The sequence below is a fragment of the Ipomoea triloba genome, chromosome 15 (genome assembly GCF_003576645.1).
Source record: "Ipomoea triloba cultivar NCNSP0323 chromosome 15, ASM357664v1".
In the NCBI taxonomy this organism is placed as follows: domain Eukaryota; kingdom Viridiplantae; phylum Streptophyta; class Magnoliopsida; order Solanales; family Convolvulaceae; genus Ipomoea; species Ipomoea triloba.
Genome location: NC_044930.1, coordinates 11,320,205 through 11,342,202, shown reverse-complemented (window position 1 = coordinate 11,342,202; position 21,998 = coordinate 11,320,205). Strand labels below are relative to the sequence as shown.

General features: G+C 37.1%; 2 protein-coding genes across 3 annotated transcripts; one reads left to right on the top strand and one right to left on the bottom strand.

Moving 5' to 3' along the window:
• The first annotated feature begins 10,125 nt into the window (after positions 1-10,125).
• Positions 10,126-12,255, top strand: LOC116007325 (serine/threonine-protein phosphatase PP1 isozyme 9). Of its 2 annotated transcripts, none has more exons than XR_004095231.1 (4): positions 10,126-10,459; positions 10,866-11,425; positions 11,558-11,679; positions 11,784-12,255. XR_004095231.1 is itself a non-coding variant. In XM_031247982.1 (4 exons), the coding sequence occupies exons 1-4, from the start codon at positions 10,258-10,260 to the stop codon at positions 11,799-11,801; spliced, it is 960 nt and encodes a 319-aa protein (XP_031103842.1). In that variant the 5' UTR covers positions 10,126-10,257; the 3' UTR covers positions 11,802-12,255. The 2 variants fall into 2 exon arrangements, 1 of the variants encoding a protein (XP_031103842.1); XM_031247982.1 differs by having other exon boundaries at positions 11,500-11,679.
• A 6-nt stretch (positions 12,256-12,261) lies between these two features.
• Positions 12,262-14,328, bottom strand: LOC116007326. Its single transcript, XM_031247983.1, has 4 exons — positions 14,145-14,328; positions 13,288-13,643; positions 12,829-13,154; positions 12,262-12,593 (listed from the first exon to the last, which is right to left on the bottom strand). Exons 1-4 carry the CDS (start codon positions 14,245-14,247, stop codon positions 12,476-12,478), a joined length of 903 nt encoding a protein of 300 aa, XP_031103843.1. The 5' UTR covers positions 14,248-14,328; the 3' UTR covers positions 12,262-12,475.
• Between the last annotated feature and the right edge of the window lie 7,670 nt (positions 14,329-21,998).

Sequence of the window (21,998 nt, the reverse complement as noted above, 5' to 3'; positions counted from 1 at the left end):
TGCTTGCCTCCTGTGGACTCTACCATACTGTTGTATAAACATCAGCAACACAATATGACTAGCTAGTATGAACATTCAAGAGAAATTCTAGTTTAATTTTCCACGGATAAAGAATAAACCACGCACATATCCACTCTTTTAGTTTCACCATTATTTTCTAGAGAATTCAAAACTCCAAATCCAATGGAATAACACTCAATCAGTGTAATCAATTCGTCTTGTTTCACAGACAGTTCATAAGACACATTAAGGATATGTAAATTTTCCATTTTATCATCAACAACTTCTACCCCACACATATGTTCATCACAATGATTTAAGTCACCATCATGGTCCTTAACATTTTCATCCTTCTGTACCTCTAAAACTTGTAGTGGTAATTTCTCCCTGTGACAAGTTGAATTGCCATGCGAACAAATATGCATTGTGGAAAACAAACGTGGCTTTCCGGACAACCTAACCAAACCCCATCCATCTTTCACAAATAATCTCTCTCTTCCTAGGATCACAAAACCATGAATATTCGGACTCTGTATTTGAGTCACACTAGGAATATCAATTCTAGTGTATTTGAGACTTCTCTTGTATATATATCTCTAGCTCTTATCATTGTAAAGGTTGAACATTATTGAATACAAACAATCTGTTCTCATCTGGTATCAGTTAGTCCATGTTTCTTTCCTCATGGCCGACGGATCTGTTGATTCCTCCGAACGGACCGTCTCAGATGCTATCACCTCTTCGGTTTCTTCGACCGTAACCTCTCTTTCTGCTGCCCATCACTTTGTTAGTGTCAAATTGACTAACAAGAATTATTTGTTCTGGCGTGCGCAAGTTGTCTCGTTTTTACGTGGACATGAGTTGATGGGATTTGTTGATAGATCGAATCCCATGCCCAACCCGCTACTCCCTGCGGCCAACGCTACTACGCCCACTCTTCCGAATCCAGCTTATGCTCCGTGGGTGTGCCAAGACCAAAGAGTCCTCAGTATGCTGGTGTCTTCTTTGTCGACGGAAGTCATGCATCTTGCAATCGGTCGTGACTCGTCCAAGTCTCTGTGGACTGCTATTGAGCAATCGTTAGCTTCGACTTTGCATTCCCGAATTCTCTTTCTTCTCAGCCAATTACAATCGCTCCGGCAGGGTGATTCGTCGATCGCAGATTATATCGCCCGTGCGCAGGTTGTGATAGAAGATCTTGCGCTTACTGGCCGGCCTGTCTCGTTGGAGGATCAGAATCTGTATTTGTTCCGTGGATTGCACCCTGAATTTCATCCAGTCACTGCTTCGATCGCCGTTCGTGGACATGCTGTCTCGCTTCAGGAAGTTGCAAATATCCTCGGTTCCCATGAGTTCGTTACGGGAGCCTCTTCTGGTGCGGAGCCGACTGTCTTTGTGTCGTCCCGTGGCAGTGGTCGGCGTCCATGGCGTGGTGGCCAGCAGCAGCAGCGCGGCGGCACCGGTGGACAGCACGTCGGGACTGGCGGGCAGCAGCAGTCTCGTGGTGGCAGTCCGGCTGGTCGTGGCGGCAGGGGCGGTCGGTCGGTCGCGTGGTGGTGGCAGAGGCTCCCGGAATGGCTGTTGGCAACCCAGATGTCAGCTGTGTGGAGTGATTGGTCATACTGCTCCTAGGTGCTATTCTTTCATTCACTCACAGCCCCAAGCTAATTACACATATTCTGCTAATGCCCCGGATTTTTCCACTGATTCTACTAATCTTTGGATTCCTGACACTGGAGCCACGAATCATGCTACTCCTGATATTGCTGCCCTGTCTTCCTCTGAGGAATATACCGGGGGTGACACTCTGAGAGTTGGTGATGGTAAGGGCTTAAATATTAGTCGTGTTGGTCGTGCATCCTTTGCTACCTCGTCTAGAATATTTAGGTTGTCTGATATTTTACATGTTCCGGGTTTGTCTTCGTCTTTGTTATCTGTTCAGCAGTTTACTAAGGATAACAATGTTTTCTTCGAGTTTCATCCTTCTTTCTTTCTCGTGAAGGATATCACCACCAGGGCGACTCTACTACGCGGCAGTAGTTCGAGAGGGTTGTACGCGTTGCCCGTTTCGTCTTCTCAGTCTGGTCCTCAAGCTTTCATTTCATCTCGTGCTTCCTCTTCGGTGTGGCATGATCGTCTGGGTCACCCTCATCAACGGGTTTTGAGTCGTGTTTTACCTTTTTGTTCTGTTATTAGTTTGAATAGTTCTACTCGTTGTTCTAGTCTCTGTTCAGCATGTCAGTTAGGCAAATCTTCCCGTTTCCCTTTACCGCGTGTTGACACTGTCAGTTCGAATGTTCTTGATTTAATTTATACTGATATTTGGGGACCAGCTCCCATTTTGTCATCTAATGGTTGTCGTTACTTTGTTCTTTTTGTTGACGATTATTCTCGTTATACGTGGTTCTTTCCAATGAAATTAAAATCTGATCTCTATGCTATCTTTGATCGTTTTCGGGCCTTAGTTGAGCGTTCTTTCAATCGTAAAATTAAGGCTATTCAATCTGATCTTGGGGCAGAGTATAAAAAGTTGCATTCTTTGTTTGCTCAGTTAGGAATTAATCATCGGCAGTCTTGTGCCTACACTCATGAGCAGAATGGTCGGGTCGAACGGAAACACAGACATATTGTTGAGATTGGTCTCACTCTTATGGCTCGTGCGTCCGTTCCTTATTGTTTCTGGGATTATGCGTTTGAGACTGCAGTTTATTTGATTAATAAAATGCCTTCTAGTGTCTTAAATAAATCTAGCCCTCATCTTCTATTGCATAAATCCTCTCCGTCTTACTCCTTTCTTCGTGTGTTCGATTGTCTCTGCTATCCTCACTTGCGTCCTTATAATCGTCACAAAATGTCCTATAGGTCCTCTCCGTGTGTTTTTCTAGGTTATCCAGATTCTTTTCGGGGGTACCGATGCATGGACTTACAGACTAATAAAGTTTATGTATGCAGACATGTTAAATTTGATGAGCAGGTATTTCCCTTTGCTCGACCGCCTGTGCCATCACCTTCCTCTGCGGTACACCGCCCATGGGCCGAGTCTATTTTCCAGTTGTCTTCTACGTCGACTGCAGTAGTGCCTCCTGTTTCGGCTCTTGTTGTAGCCGCTGTTACACCCACGAGACAGCGAGGTCGTCCTCGCGGGAGGTCTTCTAGGCCAACGGTTCGTACTCATAGCATGGCTACTCGGAGTCGATCGGTGGCGCCTCATGTTGCCTTGTCTGCATAGGTTTGCCCTTCTGAGCCCACGTGCTATACTCAAGCAGTCCGGTTTTCCCAATGGCGGGATGCTATGGATCAGGAGTTCAATGCCCTACTGCACAATCGCACTTGGGTTCTTGTTCTTCCTCGTCCAGGTATGAACATCATTGGTTGCAAATGGGTTTTTCGCGCCAAGCGGAAAGCTAATGGTTCGATAGAGACACACAAAGCACGGCTCGTGGCGAAAGGCTTCAATCAGGTACCTGGTCAGGATTTCTTTGATACATTCAGTCCAGTTGTGAAACCAACCACTGTGCGGTTGCTTTTGAGTATAGCTATTTCTTCCAGTTGGGTTATTCGGCAGTTAGATATTCATAATGCTTTCTTGAACGGTAATCTGACTGAGACTGTTTACATGCGTCAACTGCCTGGTTATATTGATACTCACCTGCCTGATCATGTGTGTCTGTTGAAACGATCTCTGTATGGTTTAAAATAGGCTCCTAGGGCCTGGTTTAATCGCCTACATTCGTTCTTGCTGTCTGTGGGATTTGTTGCTTTTAAAACAGATGTCTCTTTATTCTATTTTTCGCAAGGTACTGCCTGTGTGTACCTACTGGTTTATGTTGATGATATCCTTGTGATGGGGAATGATCCTAAAATTGTGTATGATCTATTGTCCAAATTGTCTACTGCCTTTAAAATTCGAGATCTTGGTGAACCAGGCTTCTTTTTAGGTATTGAGTTGGTGAAGAGTGGTGATGCTATTATTCTGTCTCAGAAACGGTATATGACTGATATATTAAAACGGGCTGGCATGGCTGATTGTAAGCCTTTGGCCACTCCTGTCTCCTCTGCGAAAGTTTCCTCTTCTGTCATCAATGCAGATCTGTTTGATGATCCGTCACAATTCAGGAGTCTGGCTAGGGCTATTTAATATCTTACGGTAACTCGTCCTGATCTGTCCTTTGCAGTCAATCAGCTTTGTCAGCATATGCATGCTCCCACTATGTCTCACTAGGAGCAATTGAAGAGAGTCTTACGGTACGTAAAGGGCACTCTATCCTTTGGTTTGCGTGTTAATCGATCTAACTCTAGGGAGCTTCATGCCTTCTCTGATTCTGACTGGGCGGGCTGCCTTGAGGATCGAAAGTCTACCAGTGGTTATGTTGTGTTCTTAGGAACTAATCTTATCTCCTAGGTCTGTAAGAAGCAAAAGACAGTTGCTAGGTCTTCTACGGAGACTGAGTACAAAGCTCTGGCGGATGTCTGTGCTGAGGTTACTTGGATTCTGTCTCTGCTGCGAGAACTCAAGATTCCAGACATTCATGTTCCGAAGCTGTGGTGTGACAATCTGGGTGCTACTTACATGTGTGCTAATCCAATCTTTCATGCTCGTACAAAGCATGTTGAGATTGATTATCACTTTGTCAGGGATAAGGTTGCTTCTGGTGAAATTCAGGTTAATTTTTATTTCTAGCAAAGATCAGCTTGCTGATATATTTACCAACGCACTTTTAGGTCCTCGGTTTTCTTTTCTCAGAGACAAGCTGCAGGTTTCCAGTATACCCTGCGCTTGAGGGAGAGTATTAGGACTCTGTATTTGAGTCACACTAGGAATATCAATTCTAAGTCTATTTGAGACTTCTCTTGTATATATATCTCTAGCTCTTATCATTGTAAAGGTTGAACATTATTGAATACAAACAATATGTTCTCATCATGAACTATCCATCTTTCACAGACAAGCTCATTCAAGAGTGTAATTGGAGAAAACGAAAGATAATGCAGTACCCTTTTATATGCGTCTTCCTTCTTTCTCACTGCTTTCATTCTCTTTCCTTTCGCCTTCGCTGCCAACTCCCCTCCCTTTCCCTCCTTCAAACGCATCTACCAATTCGGTGATTCCCTCGCCGACACTGGAAACTTAATCCGTCGTAAGGATCGAAGAATTGGCGGTGGTTCTGGGCCGCCGCTGTTTCATCCCTGGAAAACATCACCATCGCCAATTGGTTCCCACATTCATAATCCAACATTGCATCTCTTTCACTCATACGCACACCACAGTCTTGCTCCACCACGTACTATCCAGTAAAAAAAAAAGTTATAGTAACAAAGAAAAGGGGAAATCAGATCAATGGCTGGGAAGAAAAGGGCTTGAAATGGTGGGAGTTGAAGTGGATTATGACTCGATTTAGTTCATGGTTCTGGCCGGGACGGATTTTAGGGTGTGCAAGATGTGCAACAGCACAGGGCCCCAAAATTTTGGGGGTCCCTAGCCTAGCTCTGGCCCAATAGTTAGTATATGTATTTGTGATTATATTGGCTCAAAATTAAGTTTTCATGACTAATCTAAATTCTACTATGTATTATTCAAAAATAAAAAAGAAAAATGACAATTTTGGTCCCTCAATTGTTTCTCAACTGTCAATGTAGTCCCTAGTTTTCAATTTGAACTAATTTGATCCTCGAATTGTTTAAAATTTCGTCAATTAAACCCTTTCGAGGGATCAAAATGGTGATTTTCCCATTTTTAAAATTTCGTCATATTGATCCTCGAAGGGTTTAATTGACGAAATTTTAAACAATTCGAGGAACAAATGAGTTGAAATAAAAAACTAGGCACTACATTGACAGTTGGGAAACAATTGAGGGACCAAAATGGTGATTTCCCCGAATTTCTACTCCGTAATATTCACGCGAATCACTTTTCTTCAATTCACGATTTATTTATACTTTGATAGGGCCTCACTTATTTACCAACACAGGGCCACGCAAATCAAAAAACCGGCCCTGGTTCTGGCGATTATCTTCGCGATGGTGGTTGGACTTGTGATGCTGTGGGTGCAAGTTAATTGGGTGTTGGCACCGGTGATTGTGAGCTTCGCCAGAGTCCACCGAGGGAGAGGAAAACGGGGGAGGCTGTGAAGATGGCGGTGGTGGTTGTCGACAAAATTGCTGCTATGTCTTGTTGTTTGACTTTTTTTTTTTAATTTTTTTTTTATTTTTATGTAAAACAATTACATGGCTGCTGAGTCATATGCGCTACATCAATAAGCAGCACGTCAATTAGCATAAATAAGCACATAACTTCTGCCATGTGATTATATTTACTTGAAAATTTGTGAAAAATGCTAGACGAAAAAAATTAATGATATGTGGCTCGAAATATATATTATAAAAGATCATATTGCGACATGAATAATTCATTATAATTTATGGTGCGAGATGTCACTTTAGCTAAAATATTAATTAAACACAAAAATTAAATTTAAAAATAAGTACAAAATACTAAAAAAATAAACAAAGAATAAAGAGTTGGTTTGACCCATGAATAGTAAGTATAATAGATAAAATGAAACATAAGGAATACTAATGATGTAGTAAATACGATAATCTTTACTAATACACGCAAGTATTAGGGTCAGACCGCGTAAAGATCGTTTAGTTTAGTTGGTGGTTTAAGTATGAAAGCTCGACACCTTAATAGTTGATCAGACGAACCCAACCTAATAATGAGTAGGTGAAGAAGCCAAAAGTCCCCTTCTTGCAATTAATGTCACATTTATAGGAGTGAGGAGGGAACAAGTTTCAGTCTCTCGGCATGCGTAGCATGTGGACCGCATGCACAACAGGGCCTGGCCGAGGCCCTCAGTGACTCGTCCACGTGTTCTAAGATTCCTGACTCCTTTGGGTGTCCCACCGCCATATTCAGTTGGAGGATTTGGGCATTGGGTGCCAAGTATCACCAGCCGGTAGTTCGGCCCGACCTAAAGCGATCATGGCAAAAAACGATTGGTAAGCCCTTTTGCCTGGTCGTCTAATGCTTTGCTCGATCAGTGATGATCGGATCGGGTTTAACTCGAGTCCCAAATCCTATATCAACCAAATGCGGGCTTAGGTCAGGTAAGGGATAACCCCTATCAACTAAATTATGAATAAAATGTTTATTACTTGTATGGTAATGTAATACTTTTAATGAAAAAATGTAATATTTTTACATCAAAATATAAAAGTAATACATTTATTTTCAAAAGTATTATATTTTCGTTTATAAGTAACAAACACTTTATTCTTAATTAGTGTTACATTTTTCATGATAAATATTACATTTGCATATTGACCCGACATGTTTCACGAATAAAATTCTATAAGACCATCTCTCAGGGATGTGACCAAAAGAAAATGAAAAAGAAAAAGATGCAAGTAATCAGAAACGCGCACGTATTGCGCGCCCCCGCGCTTTAAAGTGAAGAGTCACAATTCCCAGTTTTGCCCCCTTTTTCTTGATTTGAAGGATCAATTGGCGCAAATTATATCGTGGATCGGGTCCACAATGCATTATGAATCGCGATCCCAAAACGACGTCGTTTTGATTAATGAAAACAGACGGATGAATTCGCGTCACTCACTTTCTTTTCATATATACTGCAGTTACATTTCAACACAACTTCAGTTACATTTCAACACAACTGCAGTTACATTTTGATATAACTACAGTTTCATTCGATAATATAAAAACACAAAAGTAAAACTGTTATTCAGTATCTGTNTATCTTCGCGATGGTGGTTGGACTTGTGATGCTGTGGGTGCAAGTTAATTGGGTGTTGGCACCGGTGATTGTGAGCTTCGCCAGAGTCCACCGAGGGAGAGGAAAACGGGGGAGGCTGTGAAGATGGCGGTGGTGGTTGTCGACAAAATTGCTGCTATGTCTTGTTGTTTGACTTTTTTTTTTTAATTTTTTTTTTATTTTTATGTAAAACAATTACATGGCTGCTGAGTCATATGCGCTACATCAATAAGCAGCACGTCAATTAGCATAAATAAGCACATAACTTCTGCCATGTGATTATATTTACTTGAAAATTTGTGAAAAATGCTAGACGAAAAAAATTAATGATATGTGGCTCGAAATATATATTATAAAAGATCATATTGCGACATGAATAATTCATTATAATTTATGGTGCGAGATGTCACTTTAGCTAAAATATTAATTAAACACAAAAATTAAATTTAAAAATAAGTACAAAATACTAAAAAAATAAACAAAGAATAAAGAGTTGGTTTGACCCATGAATAGTAAGTATAATAGATAAAATGAAACATAAGGAATACTAATGATGTAGTAAATACGATAATCTTTACTAATACACGCAAGTATTAGGGTCAGACCGCGTAAAGATCGTTTAGTTTAGTTGGTGGTTTAAGTATGAAAGCTCGACACCTTAATAGTTGATCAGACGAACCCAACCTAATAATGAGTAGGTGAAGAAGCCAAAAGTCCCCTTCTTGCAATTAATGTCACATTTATAGGAGTGAGGAGGGAACAAGTTTCAGTCTCTCGGCATGCGTAGCATGTGGACCGCATGCACAACAGGGCCTGGCCGAGGCCCTCAGTGACTCGTCCACGTGTTCTAAGATTCCTGACTCCTTTGGGTGTCCCACCGCCATATTCAGTTGGAGGATTTGGGCATTGGGTGCCAAGTATCACCAGCCGGTAGTTCGGCCCGACCTAAAGCGATCATGGCAAAAAACGATTGGTAAGCCCTTTTGCCTGGTCGTCTAATGCTTTGCTCGATCAGTGATGATCGGATCGGGTTTAACTCGAGTCCCAAATCCTATATCAACCAAATGCGGGCTTAGGTCAGGTAAGGGATAACCCCTATCAACTAAATTATGAATAAAATGTTTATTACTTGTATGGTAATGTAATACTTTTAATGAAAAAATGTAATATTTTTACATCAAAATATAAAAGTAATACATTTATTTTCAAAAGTATTATATTTTCGTTTATAAGTAACAAACACTTTATTCTTAATTAGTGTTACATTTTTCATGATAAATATTACATTTGCATATTGACCCGACATGTTTCACGAATAAAATTCTATAAGACCATCTCTCAGGGATGTGACCAAAAGAAAATGAAAAAGAAAAAGATGCAAGTAATCAGAAACGCGCACGTATTGCGCGCCCCCGCGCTTTAAAGTGAAGAGTCACAATTCCCAGTTTTGCCCCCTTTTTCTTGATTTGAAGGATCAATTGGCGCAAATTATATCGTGGATCGGGTCCACAATGCATTATGAATCGCGATCCCAAAACGACGTCGTTTTGATTAATGAAAACAGACGGATGAATTCGCGTCACTCACTTTCTTTTCATATATACTGCAGTTACATTTCAACACAACTTCAGTTACATTTCAACACAACTGCAGTTACATTTTGATATAACTACAGTTTCATTCGATAATATAAAAACACAAAAGTAAAACTGTTATTCAGTATCTGTTCATATACACCGCAGTTACATTTCAACACAACTACAGTTACATTTTGGTATAACTANTGTTCATATACACTGCAGTTACATTTCAACACAACTACAGTTACATTTTGATATAACTACAGTTTCATTCGATAATATCAAACACAAATGTGAAACTGTTATTCAGTATCTTTTCATATACACCGCAGTTACATTTCAACATAACTACAGTTACATTTTGATATAACTACAGTTTCATTCGATAATATCAAAACTATAGTTTCATTCGATAATATCAAAACAAATGTAAGGCAGTATCTTTTGGAATGAACTGTATTGTCAATTACGGGACTCCATCTCCCACTTACTAAAGCGACGTCGTTTTGGGACCGCGGTCCACGATATAAGAACTGTCAACCGTATAGATTGAAACATACCAAAACAAATACACTACATATATGTATACATATATATATATATATATATATATATATATATATATATATATATTTATCTCTGATATTCTGTGTCGCACACACAAATCACAAAAAAAAATGATGGATACAACAACAACAGGGGGAAGGGAGAGACGAGCAGAGCACGCATAATCGCATTCGGATTTTGACAACATGCCCGCCCGCCCAAATGGCCCCAGACCCAACATTTTTCTTTACCTTCAATCATAAGCAGAGAAGCAGCCTTCTTTTCCCCACCCTTCCCCTCATACCTTTTCTCTCTCTCTCTCTTTTCTCTCGTGTTTGGGCTGTTAGTTGTTTATCAAAATGAGCACGACGACGATGACAATGGAGGGGACGATGGAGAATGGGGTATTGGATGATATCATAAGGAGGCTATTGGAAGGCAAGGGAGGGAAACAAGTGCAGCTCTCCGAGGCTGAGATCCGCCAACTTTGTGTCAACGCTCGCCAAATCTTCCTTTCTCAGCCTATTCTCCTTCATCTCCATGCCCCTATCAGCATCTGCGGTACGCTATTTTTTCTTCTTCTTCTTCTCAATCTTTATGTCTAGCTTGCCCAAACAATGTGAAATCATCTAGGATGTTTTCAATCCCCCTCCTCATTACCTCTTTGTATAGGTATTTCTATGTTTTCAAGTAATTGCAGAAATAATGGATATATTGGAGAAAGGGGGATTCTATAGGATTTGTGTGCAGATAAGATATTAGACTTTTAGTTGAAATGAAGCACATGCTTCAATTTGCTATCAAAATCAACTACACCCAAAAGGCAAGCCATGGGGTCCACATGTTGCTTGGAGCCCATCGTTCCAAAAAGTAACCAGCTTGCACATGTGTTAGGGGAGGTGTTGAGCATATGATATATGAATATAAACGTGTAATGTTACGTGTTGATAAGATGAAGATGATGCAGGTGACATACACGGGCAATACCAAGACCTATTGAGGATGTTGGAGTACAGCGGGTACCCTCCTGCAGCGAACTATCTGTTTCTGGGGGACTATGTTGATCGAGGCAAGCAGAGCCTGGAGACGATATGCTTGTTACTGGCGTATAAAGTGCGGTATCCTGACAAAGTGTTCCTGCTCAGGGGGAACCATGAAGAAGCCAAAATCAACAGGATTTATGGATTTTATGATGAGTGTAAGAGGAGGTTTAATGTGCGGCTTTGGAAGATATTCACTGAGTGCTTCAATTGTTTGCCTGTGGCTGCACTAATTGATGAAAAGATCATATGCATGCATGGTGGCCTCTCCCCAGACCTAAACAGATTGGACCAAATCACGGAGATTGAGCGACCCACGGATGTTCCAGATAGCGGTCTGCTCTGTGATCTCCTCTGGTCTGACCCCAATCCCAGAATAAATGGTTGGTCTGACAGTGATCGAGGCGTTTCCAGCACTTTTGGGGCCGACGCTGTTGCAGAGTTCTTGGACAAAACCGATTTAGACCTCATTTGCAGAGGCCATCAGGTATCCATGCCTATTATGGAATTCTCTTTTCTTATCCCGGATTCCACCCATCTATTATACATCTTCCATTGCAGGTAGTGGAGGATGGATATGAATTCTTCGCTAAACGAAGACTTGTTACAATATTTTCAGCTCCAAATTATGGAGGGGAATTTGACAATGCAGGTGCCCTATTAAGTGTCGATGAACAACTAGTGTGTTCTTTCCAAATACTAAAGCCAGCACCAACCAATTCAAAGGTGCCTCTTAAGAAGGTATACCCCACCAATGCAGGATTTATTATTTTGATATCTGCTTCTTGTGTTGCTGCTCCTCATTTCTTTCTCTAACAACTTTGCCTTGTTTTCCAAATGAACAGCCACCAAGAATGGGATGAACCTGATAAAGTAGGAACTGTATATGGAGAAGACTGTCACAGTAAATAGGGACTACAACAACCATTATTCTTCTTTCCTCTTTTAGTTGACAAGCTCTCTGAGGAGAGAGCTGTCCTACACGAACCGTTAACATTCAGACCATTTTGGCCATGGGATTTCCACCATTCTAAGAATGTCGAAGAAAGTGATGTTTATATGACATAAACATAAAGATGTATTCTGAGAATTTAAAATGTTCATGTTCAAGTTGTTACTACTGACACCCTTTGTTTGTTCACTGTATTTGTAATTAGCATCCACGTTTGAAATTGGCGATTGAACTGAGTTCTTTCAGTTTTCGATACTGTAATTTTGTGTTCATAAAAGTTAGATAAATTAGCAAAAGGTGTAAATGTTATGTTCCTGTTCTTGGGGAAAAAAATGATCGCACCAGAGGTATTCTATCAGGGCAAATAAATATTCACCCCACAATTGACAGTATTGTTCTTACTCCTCTCTGTGTGGCACGGCCCTTTAGGGCACAACCACAAAAGCATATGATTTCGTTAAGAAGAGTAATTTTTATATATGAGTGTGTGCAGTTAGAGAAGAAAACACAAAACAAGGCAGTGGGATAGCAGAAACTTTAGAAACTACAACTAGACCTGTGAACACACGTTAATATAACAATCCACTATTTATCTTCCACTTGCCTTCTTGCTTCCCTGCCCCGGGGAGAACCTGAGTTCAATTTTTTGGCAGCACGTTGTATAGCTGCTTGTTTGTAGCGTTGTCTGCGGTTTCTGCGTTGGCTGCATAAGAATGTGATAAAATGAGCAAGATGCGGAGAAATGTTAATATTTGATACTACTTATGTCCTTGATTGAAAAAAGGAAAGCGCACACTAAATTTTACACTTAAATGCACCGGCATGTAGATATTGCAATTCATATTTTCCAAGAAATTCATTTCCATCCCCAGACCTTCCCATCGCTCCCAGCCTCCCCCTACAGAGAATAAGAGATGTCATCTTAATAGAAGGTTTACCTGACAAACAGAAGTCCTGCAGTGAGAACCATTCCGCCTATTGCCCAAGATACTCTTTCACTGAAAAGCATGTCCTCCACCCAGTGCTTGAAATCTTCTAGCGCACTTGAACTCTGAGCAGTTTGAGCAAACTTGGAGTGAGACCCTCCCCATGATTTAGCTACGTGATCCCTACTAGATTTCCCACCATAGCAAGATACTTCTTCTGGATCGTCATACAAAGATTTGACAGAAAAACCTGCAACGCGGCAGAGCTCTGTGCCATTAGAGATCCACTCTGAGGCCCTACCACAAACAAAGTCATTTACCCCACATGGTGCAAGAACCTGACATGCAATTTTATAATAATCAGGCACGATACATCATACATGTCATGGAATGACAAAGCAGCACTCAGCTCAAATGTTAAAAAAACATCCAAAATGTATAAATCAGTCACATAAGGAATACTGAAGAAACCTGTGTCTTTGCATCCACCACAAAGTATGCGTTAGAGCAGGCTTGGTATACTCTATCACAGAGAGATGCACATATAACAGGAGGTCCGGGTTGGACACCAACGCGTGGATCACAGATGGAGCATTCCAACATTTCCCACAAGTGCAAGCACTCTTGGCTCGCTTCCCCTGTAGAAGCCAGCCTCCTAATGGACAGCAATGTAGGATGAGTCTGAGTTATATCACAGCAAGTCTTCCCACGAAACACCCTGCAAAGGTTCAAATCTCTTGGCCCTTTGTTCACTTTCCTTGGAGGTTTTCCTTCGTTGGAAAATTTAGGGAAACGACCACCAGGTGAAATACACACTCCATCTTTCCCTGAATCATTTGAGATGCAAAACTGTTAAATCCTTTAACTTCTAAAAACAGACATGTAGCGTCAACATCACTATATTTCCCAGTTTCTAATCTACCCATTGACACTAAGACGATATAAGCAGAGTATCACATACTGACAATCCAAAGTGGAGTAATTCAGGCGCCGGGTTTCCGTTTCCTAAAAATCTTATCATTCCCATTTCCAACTACAAATCAGAAATATCTTTAATATAAACAGTTTGCCACAATATCCAACATTTTGCAGGAATTAAAAATGCCAACTTTTACAACTTTCCTTCTCAATTTAGTAAATTCGAAAAATTGCAGGTTATACGGCGATAGTTCACAAAAACAACCGATCCACTTAAAAATTAGTAAAGAATTCGCAAAGAAACGCATGCATTTAAAACAAAAAAAAATAAAAATTAGGGTTTGTTGGGGCGATGAAAGTGGTGATTTGCCATGGAATTTTCGAAGGAGAAAAGAAGAGAAAGGATTTACCGGCGGCGAGATTGAAGTAAGCGAGCAGCAGCAGTAGAAGAGAATAGTAGGAATCCAATCTCATCCTTGATCCTTCAATGCGGTGTGGTGCAGTGCGGGGCATTAAGGACTAAGGAGTGATTGTTTTTTATTAAATTAAATTTCCCTAAAATTACATAAACTCGCAGTCGCTTGGTCGCTGCAATGAAACCAAGTCAACTTGACTGTGTAAAGCGTAAAGAGGGGATTTCGTAATGTTCTCCACTCAATTGTTGCATTGTAAACTGCTATCAATTATCAACGTTAAGCATGTGTATTCGATCAAGACTCTTATAAGTTTATTTTTAAAAATTGAGTCATATTTGATTTATATTTTTAAGTAGTTTTTAAAGGTAAAAGCAGATTTTTGATGAGCACTTTGGTATAGCCGTATAGGGGTGTAAATGAGGCGAGCGGTTCGCGAACCGCTCGGTCAAAACTCAGCTCGAGCTCTAGCCAAGCTCGAGCGGCTCGTTTAATAATCGAGCCGAGCTCGAGCTCTAATGTCTTAGCTTGTGGCTCATCGAGCTGCTCGCAAGCATATATATATTTATATATAGTTTATTTTTAATTGAAACATGAATTTAAAATCAAACAGGTTAAATTCGATCTTAAAATCAAACTCAAGTTCGAGCATGAACTCGAGCAGTTCGAAAATTGCCGAGCTCGAGCTCCTTCCTTAATGAACTCGAGCTCGGGTCGTTTACACCCCTACTTTGGAGAAAATTGCAATTCGTAGGGTCTTCAAAACTGAAAATTTTACTGTGGACTATGGTCCACACAGCTGTGTGAACCATAGTCCAAAACTGTGTTGTTTCTTTTAATGAAAAGAAACGGCACCCATTCCGTGTAATTAATTCTGTTTGTATAACATATTTAGTTTCATTTTATATACATTGTAAATTCATTTAAGAACAACTAAAGTTTCATTTTGTTTTAACTACAATTTTATTTGACTTTATACATATAGTAGTCTTATTACAGTGAGACCTGTTATTGAATTTCATTTTATACGCGTTGTAGTCTTATTACAACAACCCTAAATTATAACTCTAATTCAACTACGATTTCATTAGATAATATACACTCAAATATGTGAAATTGTTATTTAGTTTCATTTTATATACAATGTAGTTTTATTACAACACAACTAAAGTAACATTTTGATATAACTATAATTTCATTTGACAATATACACTCAATATGTGAGACATGTTATTCAGTTTCTTTTTATACATACTGTAGTTTTATTTCAGCACAACTAAAGTATAATTTCAATTCGATCAACTACAATTTCATTTGACAATATACACTCAATATGTGAGGCATGTTATTTAGTTTCATTTTATACATGCATATTGTAGTTTCATTTCAATACAATTAAAGTATCATTTCAAATCAATTACAGTTTCATTTGATAATATAAACACAATATGTGAGACAAGTTATTCAATTTTATTTTAGATACACTGTAGTTTCATTTTGTCGTGAACACGCCAAAAATACGAGATTTGTCAAATATAACGGCCATCATTTCTTTACTTAAAACACAAATGATACTCTGACTATTGAGTTAGTACTCATTTTAGTCCTCAACTTTTCATTCGACCAAAATACGTACCTTGACTTTCATTTTTTACCACAAATAGTCCTCTATTAAAGTTTTTGTTAAATGAGTGTTAAATCTATGAGTATTCTCATCAAATTGATTAATATAATTAGATTACGTCTTTTAGAGAATTATGTGGGTTAATTTAATATGAATATGATTACATCTTTTAGAGAATTATATGGCAACATAATAAATTTCAAACATTAATAAAAATTAAGTTAATAAATATAAAATCCTATTGTAAAATTAATGTAAAGTAAAATTATTCTTTTTACAGCATGTTTGGTTCACGGAATGAATTTGGAGATTTGGAGGGAATATGAATAGTATTCACATGGAATGGAATAGGTAGAGAATATAACATAAATTATATTCTGTTGTTTGGTTCGATGAAGGAATGGACTATGTAGAGAATAGAACATAAATTATATTCTATTGTTTGGTTCGATGAAGGAATGGACTTTAAGAATTTTATTCCAATGTTTGATTGGTTAAAGGAATAGAAATGGAATATGTTTTAAAGACATAAATACCCTTATACAAAACAATAATAATAATTTTAAAGACATAAATACCCTTATACAAAACAATAATAATAATAATGATGATGATTATTCAAAATAATAATAACTTTTATTTTTATTTTTGTTTTTATTTTGAATTATTATTACTCCATATTATAATAAAAACACATTTATATTAAAGAATTACGTAGTATTAGTTAAAGGCCATGTTTGGTTAGCAGCGAATCCGTCAAAATTTGACGGATTTAACCATCTTTAACGGTTTGACCAAGTCAAACCGCTAAAGAAAATGTTTGGTTAACAGCGGTTTGGAGCAGCGGTTTGCTCCAAACTGCTGAAATCCCAAACGCTGCTGGTAGCAGCATTTGGGGTTGGCGTTTTAAGGATTCTTCCCCAAAACACCCTCCCTGCTTAGAAGCCTGAGGCTTCTTTAATATAGAAGCCTCAGGCTTCTCTTTCTCTTGCCCATCCGATGTGGGATGGGCAAGAGAAAATGTGGGGCGTTGAGCTCCCTTTTATAAGGGAGCTCAACGCCCCTTTTTTTAAAAACTTACGATGTGGGATCAAAAGATCCCACATCTTTATAGTTTTTTTTTTTTTTGGTTTTATTATTATTATTATTATTATTATTATTATTATCACTATTACTATTATTATTATTAATATTATTATTATCACTATTATTATTATTATTATATATATACTCTTTTGGTCATTTTACATGTTAACCGCTAATCTAAACAGATAATTTTACCAAACATCTTTTTACAAACCGCTAATACATTCCGCTGGTCAAACCTGCTAATACAATCTGCTACCGCTAACTGCTAACCGCTGATAACAAAACAAACCCAAAGACAATTCAAATATAAACAAACATACATGTGTGTATGTATGCATAATAATAATAATAATAATAATAATAATAATAATAATAATAATAATAACAAACAAACAATAACAATAATAATTATTATTATAATAATAATATATTTGTAGGAGAGATAAATGGGAGGTTGAGAGATTAACTCTTAGCCTAAGTTTTTTGAGTTTGAATATGTGGTTAGTATTCTTAATTCTTCTATATAAATAGCCTAAGTAAATACAATTACATATTTTCAGGCACAGTTCTCTCTTGTTAACACGTACACAGGTTGAGAAATTATTATTATTATTTTTTAGTATTATTATAATTATTGCTCCACATTATAATAAAAATACATATTTATATTAAAGAGTTATTAAATAAAGACAACTTAGATTAAAAAAAAAAAAATACATGTGTGTATGTATGCATTACCTAAATCTACACCATTAATTTTTAGAAATCAATGGCTAGAATTGATCCTCAAAATCCTCTATAATACATTAGTCCTCACCTGAATAGACTTCTATATATATATATATATATGATCGCGTTTAGGTGCGTACGGGCCGTCAAGGAGAGAACTTCGGACGAATCGCAGCGCGCCACGTGTCTGGAATGTAGTTGCACCTAAAGTTATAACTAAGTGCACGTAATGTTATAACTAGGTGCACCCAGGTGCATAAATGTTAACAAGGTAAATTACTTGCACTTGTAAGTGAAAATAGGTACACACGTGCAAGTAAAATGTATTACAAGTGCAAGCAAATTATACAATGAGCATCAATATTAAGTGCACCTAATGTTATAACTAGGTGCACCTAGGTTGCACCCAGGTGCATGAATATTAACAAAGTAAATTACTTGCAGAAGTGCAAGTAAAATGTATTGCAGATGCAAGTAAAATGTATTACAGGTGCAAGTGAATTGTACACTAAGCATCAATACTAAGTGCATATAATATTATAACTAGGTGCACCTAGATTGCACCAGGCGCATGAATATTAACAAGGTAAATTACTTGCATCTGTAAGTGAAAATATTTTTGAAAATAGTTGCATAAATATTAATAAGGTAAATTATTTGCACTTGTAAGTGAAAATAGTTGCGAAAATAGGTGCATTTGTAAATGAAAATATGTGCACTTATAAGTGAAACTAGGTGCACTTGTAAGTGACACTAGGTGTACCAAAGTTCCAGTTATTTACGAAAATGTCACCGCGTCATTTTTTTAAAAATTGTATCTGATTCGTTGACCTGGACATGTAGACGGCTGTGAAGTGTTCTCATTTCTTTCTTGAGCAGCAGTTCGCATGGGAGTGCGCTCATATATATATATATAATTTATTTAAATATATATTTAATGATAGATAAAATCATAATGAATTATATATATATATACATTTATATAATACATTATATTTATTAAATATAAATATTAAATAAATTATAAAGGGTATTTTTGGTATTTTCAATATAAAAGCTATTCACAAGGGCATGTGAATAGCTTATACCAAAGCACCCTTAGGAATGGATATTCTCTTTGCAAAGGTAATAGCTCATTTCTAGGAATGCTATTCACATAACCAAATGACCGAACCAAACAATGGAATAGGTTTATTCTAAGGAATGCTATTCCATTACTAACCTATTCCATGAACCAAACATGTCATTAGAGTAACGCCATATATGTCACATTTTAAAAATTGAGAGACAATATTTATACCATTAATAATTCATGGATGACATAAATAATTGACATATTTGTGAGAAGCATAAATTATAATTTTTGCTAAAATTTATTTAATTTCCTGTAAACTAATGAACTTTTGATACATGAACAATATTTAATAAACGATACGGAGTATAAGTGATTTTTCAAATCTTACTTCATTATATAAAAGTAATAAAACTATAGATGATAAACATCAAAAGCATAATGCCTCAAAGGGTCATTTTTTGGATGACATTCGTGCCCGACTGTCAACGTATACGAGTCAAGTATTTGGGATTTGATTTGTACTTTCTGTGCGTGAAAGAGAGTCTCTATGCTATACAAATTAACTAGTCATAAAAGGGCGCTTGTATAAATAGTGGGTCAAATTTTCTTTCCCAACCAATGTGGGACAAAAGCTACATAAGCTTTTTCCTCACCCAAATTCTATCTCAAATGGGTCTACTTTGAGAACCAATTTCTCACCCATTATCCATTTTGATCGTACAATATATCGATCTCTTCGTTTAACTACAAAGAACCCGAATCCACATTGACCCAACCCAATCGGATGTGAACCCCACTTTTAATTGTACCACAAAATGACCACTTAAAATGTCATTTTATTAGTTCATATAAAAATTAATGTTCAAATACACAAATGTCAAATTGAAATTACAAACAAACATATTGAAGAGAAAAGACCAAAAGGGTTTTAATTGAGAAGGGTAAAGGATGCCATTTATTTAAAATAATATGGATAAAGATGAAAAAAAATTAGAAAGCTACTAGCTTATTTTGGAAACATTATCAAACAGAGCTATAGCGTACTAGTAGCTTCAAATAAGCTATGCCAAACAGAGCTATTAAAGTGTTACTTTTTTCATTAAAAGTATTATATTTTTCCCTTATAAGTAATATTGCACTTTTGATGATTATAATACTTTATCAAAATATAAAAGTACTACATTTTTACTCAAAAGTATTACATTTTTCTATATAAGTAATAAATATTTTATTCATAATTTAGTACTCTGTAATACATTTTCTAGTATAAGTATTATATTTTATCTTAACCCGACCTGTCTCACGAACAAATCCGTGAGACGGTCTCACACAAGTTTTTACACACCTGTAAAACTCATTTATGGTCAATATACATGTATTCTGGAAACAAGAATGAGTACAATACAAGACGTCAACCAATATTTCTAGTTAATTTATTGACATGCGTTGATAATTAGAAATTTTTTACAATATTTATTTGTTAGTATCATTTAACACAATTTTTTATACTTTCATGTTTTTTGCTATGGAATTTGGTATGTTAAAAATTACTCCCTATGTCTCATTTTAACTATCCTACTTATTATTCATAGGTCAAATCAACTCTTTCTTCTTTGTTTATTTTTTACTTATTTTTAAATTTAATTTTTTGTGTTTAATAGTGCTTTTAGTGTAGTTTCTAAATATATAAATTTTTACATACTAATACTAAATTTAATATTATGAATTTAAAATAACTTCAGTCAAGACTCGTTAATTGAACCAGACACATAAAATGGGAGAGGTGGAGTATTATATTTTGATAGTGTATATAATGAAAATTTATCTCTATGCAATAAAATATAAAGAACAATTTTATTAAACGTCTAACCTTGTTAGGTAACCTAAATTTTTGAATGCTAAACGAAATAGCCCACCATATGGTACATTACTACATACAAGACCACAAGTTTATTTACGATAACAACGAAGGCTAGAAGCCATATCAGCCTATCTTGTTCCGTCCGACAATTTAAATTATGAACAGACCAGGGTCCACATAGCATTATGAACTCTAAATCAAAATGACGAGATATATAATTCATGCTTGTAAGGTACAAAATTTTATATGTATAAAGATTGGTTCTGTCCGACTCTGACGTTATGCAATTCTAATATATTTTCACCAGGGTATTTCATGCACATGGTGAACCTTATTCAAATTATGTATACCACTACAAAGGTAAATCGCGAGTCACACAATCACTACATTGGTCAGATCCCTAATTTTCATGTGCACATAAGGGATACAATCCATACTTTTCATCATCCTAAGCGTTTTTGTCATTCATGTCGCCTTCAATCGTGACATCAAGTCAGATGACGAATCACTACACTAAGCCTCTCTCTAATCCGTACATATAATACTCTGATCTTGTAAGACAAGCAATCCCATGACTTCATATGTAGAACCAATTATTATCTTACCTTTGAGGCATTGATTGAGAGGTAGAAATATTCTTGTAAAATAACCTCAAGTTATATCTGTTTTGCAAGCTGTAGTAGGTAAGTTGGTGTAATTCCCAACAGCTAGCTCCAAAGGTTCTGGTGCATATTCTATTCAGTCTGGTCTTCAATTAGCACACTAACTAGTGCTAGACTTAACCTATTTATTTTACTATAATAATTGCTAATTACAAAGTTGGGATTTACAAGACTAAACACCTAACCATTTTAATCTTGAGAGCTCTCGTTATTCTTGTCCTAAAAAAGGTGGTGGAGGATAAAGTCATTTCAACCATGACACATAATTTTTTAGACAATATAGATATTTTATGTTGTTGCTTTCTAATTAAGGTTACTAAAATCGTACAAAAGAAAGAAAAGGACAATTAGTCATGGCACTAGCGTGCCATGGGAGCATAGCCAGGCCCATCTCAGGCTTTGATTCCTCATACTAAAGCTCAAATCTCAATCAATACCCCAAAGCCTTTGCTTTTTGTGTTGGAAAAAGGAATAAGTTCATCTTCAAACATCTCAGAAAACTGTAGCTAGATATCCCAATTTTTAAAAATAATTAAATTTTAATCTAAATCTTCTTTGTTTTGTTAAGTAAAAGTAATTAAAGACGGATTATATTGCATATATTAGACTAGAGGGTTTGCTATGGTGTAACAAATGGAACAGAGTGTATAGAAGTATAGTATACAATGATTGGTCGATCGAGGGACTCTAGACAATTGGGTATTACTATTAAGTATGAAGTGAGTACAAGATAGTCCGTGAGCCGGGGTCAAGTAAGTTACTTATACTACACACGGAGTCGCCTTACTCTAAGTTTTTTTTTTTTTTTTTT

Excerpts from the sequence above, each read along its gene's own strand:
- LOC116007325 (XM_031247982.1), top strand. The coding sequence starts at position 10,258 with ATGAGCACGACGACGATGACAATGGAGGGGACGATGGAGAATGGGGTA. Across the intron at positions 10,460-10,865 it reads TGCCCCTATCAGCATCTGCG|GTGACATACACGGGCAATAC; the intron begins GTACGCTATTTT and ends AAGATGATGCAG. Across the intron at positions 11,426-11,499 it reads TCATTTGCAGAGGCCATCAG|GTAGTGGAGGATGGATATGA; the intron begins GTATCCATGCCT and ends CTTCCATTGCAG.
- LOC116007326 (XM_031247983.1), bottom strand. The coding sequence starts at position 14,247 with ATGCCCCGCACTGCACCACACCGCATTGAAGGATCAAGGATGAGATTG. Across the intron at positions 13,644-14,144 it reads TTACTTCAATCTCGCCGCCG|GGAAAGATGGAGTGTGTATT; the intron begins GTAAATCCTTTC and ends CAAATGATTCAG. Across the intron at positions 13,155-13,287 it reads TGGTGGATGCAAAGACACAG|GTTCTTGCACCATGTGGGGT; the intron begins GTTTCTTCAGTA and ends ATTGCATGTCAG.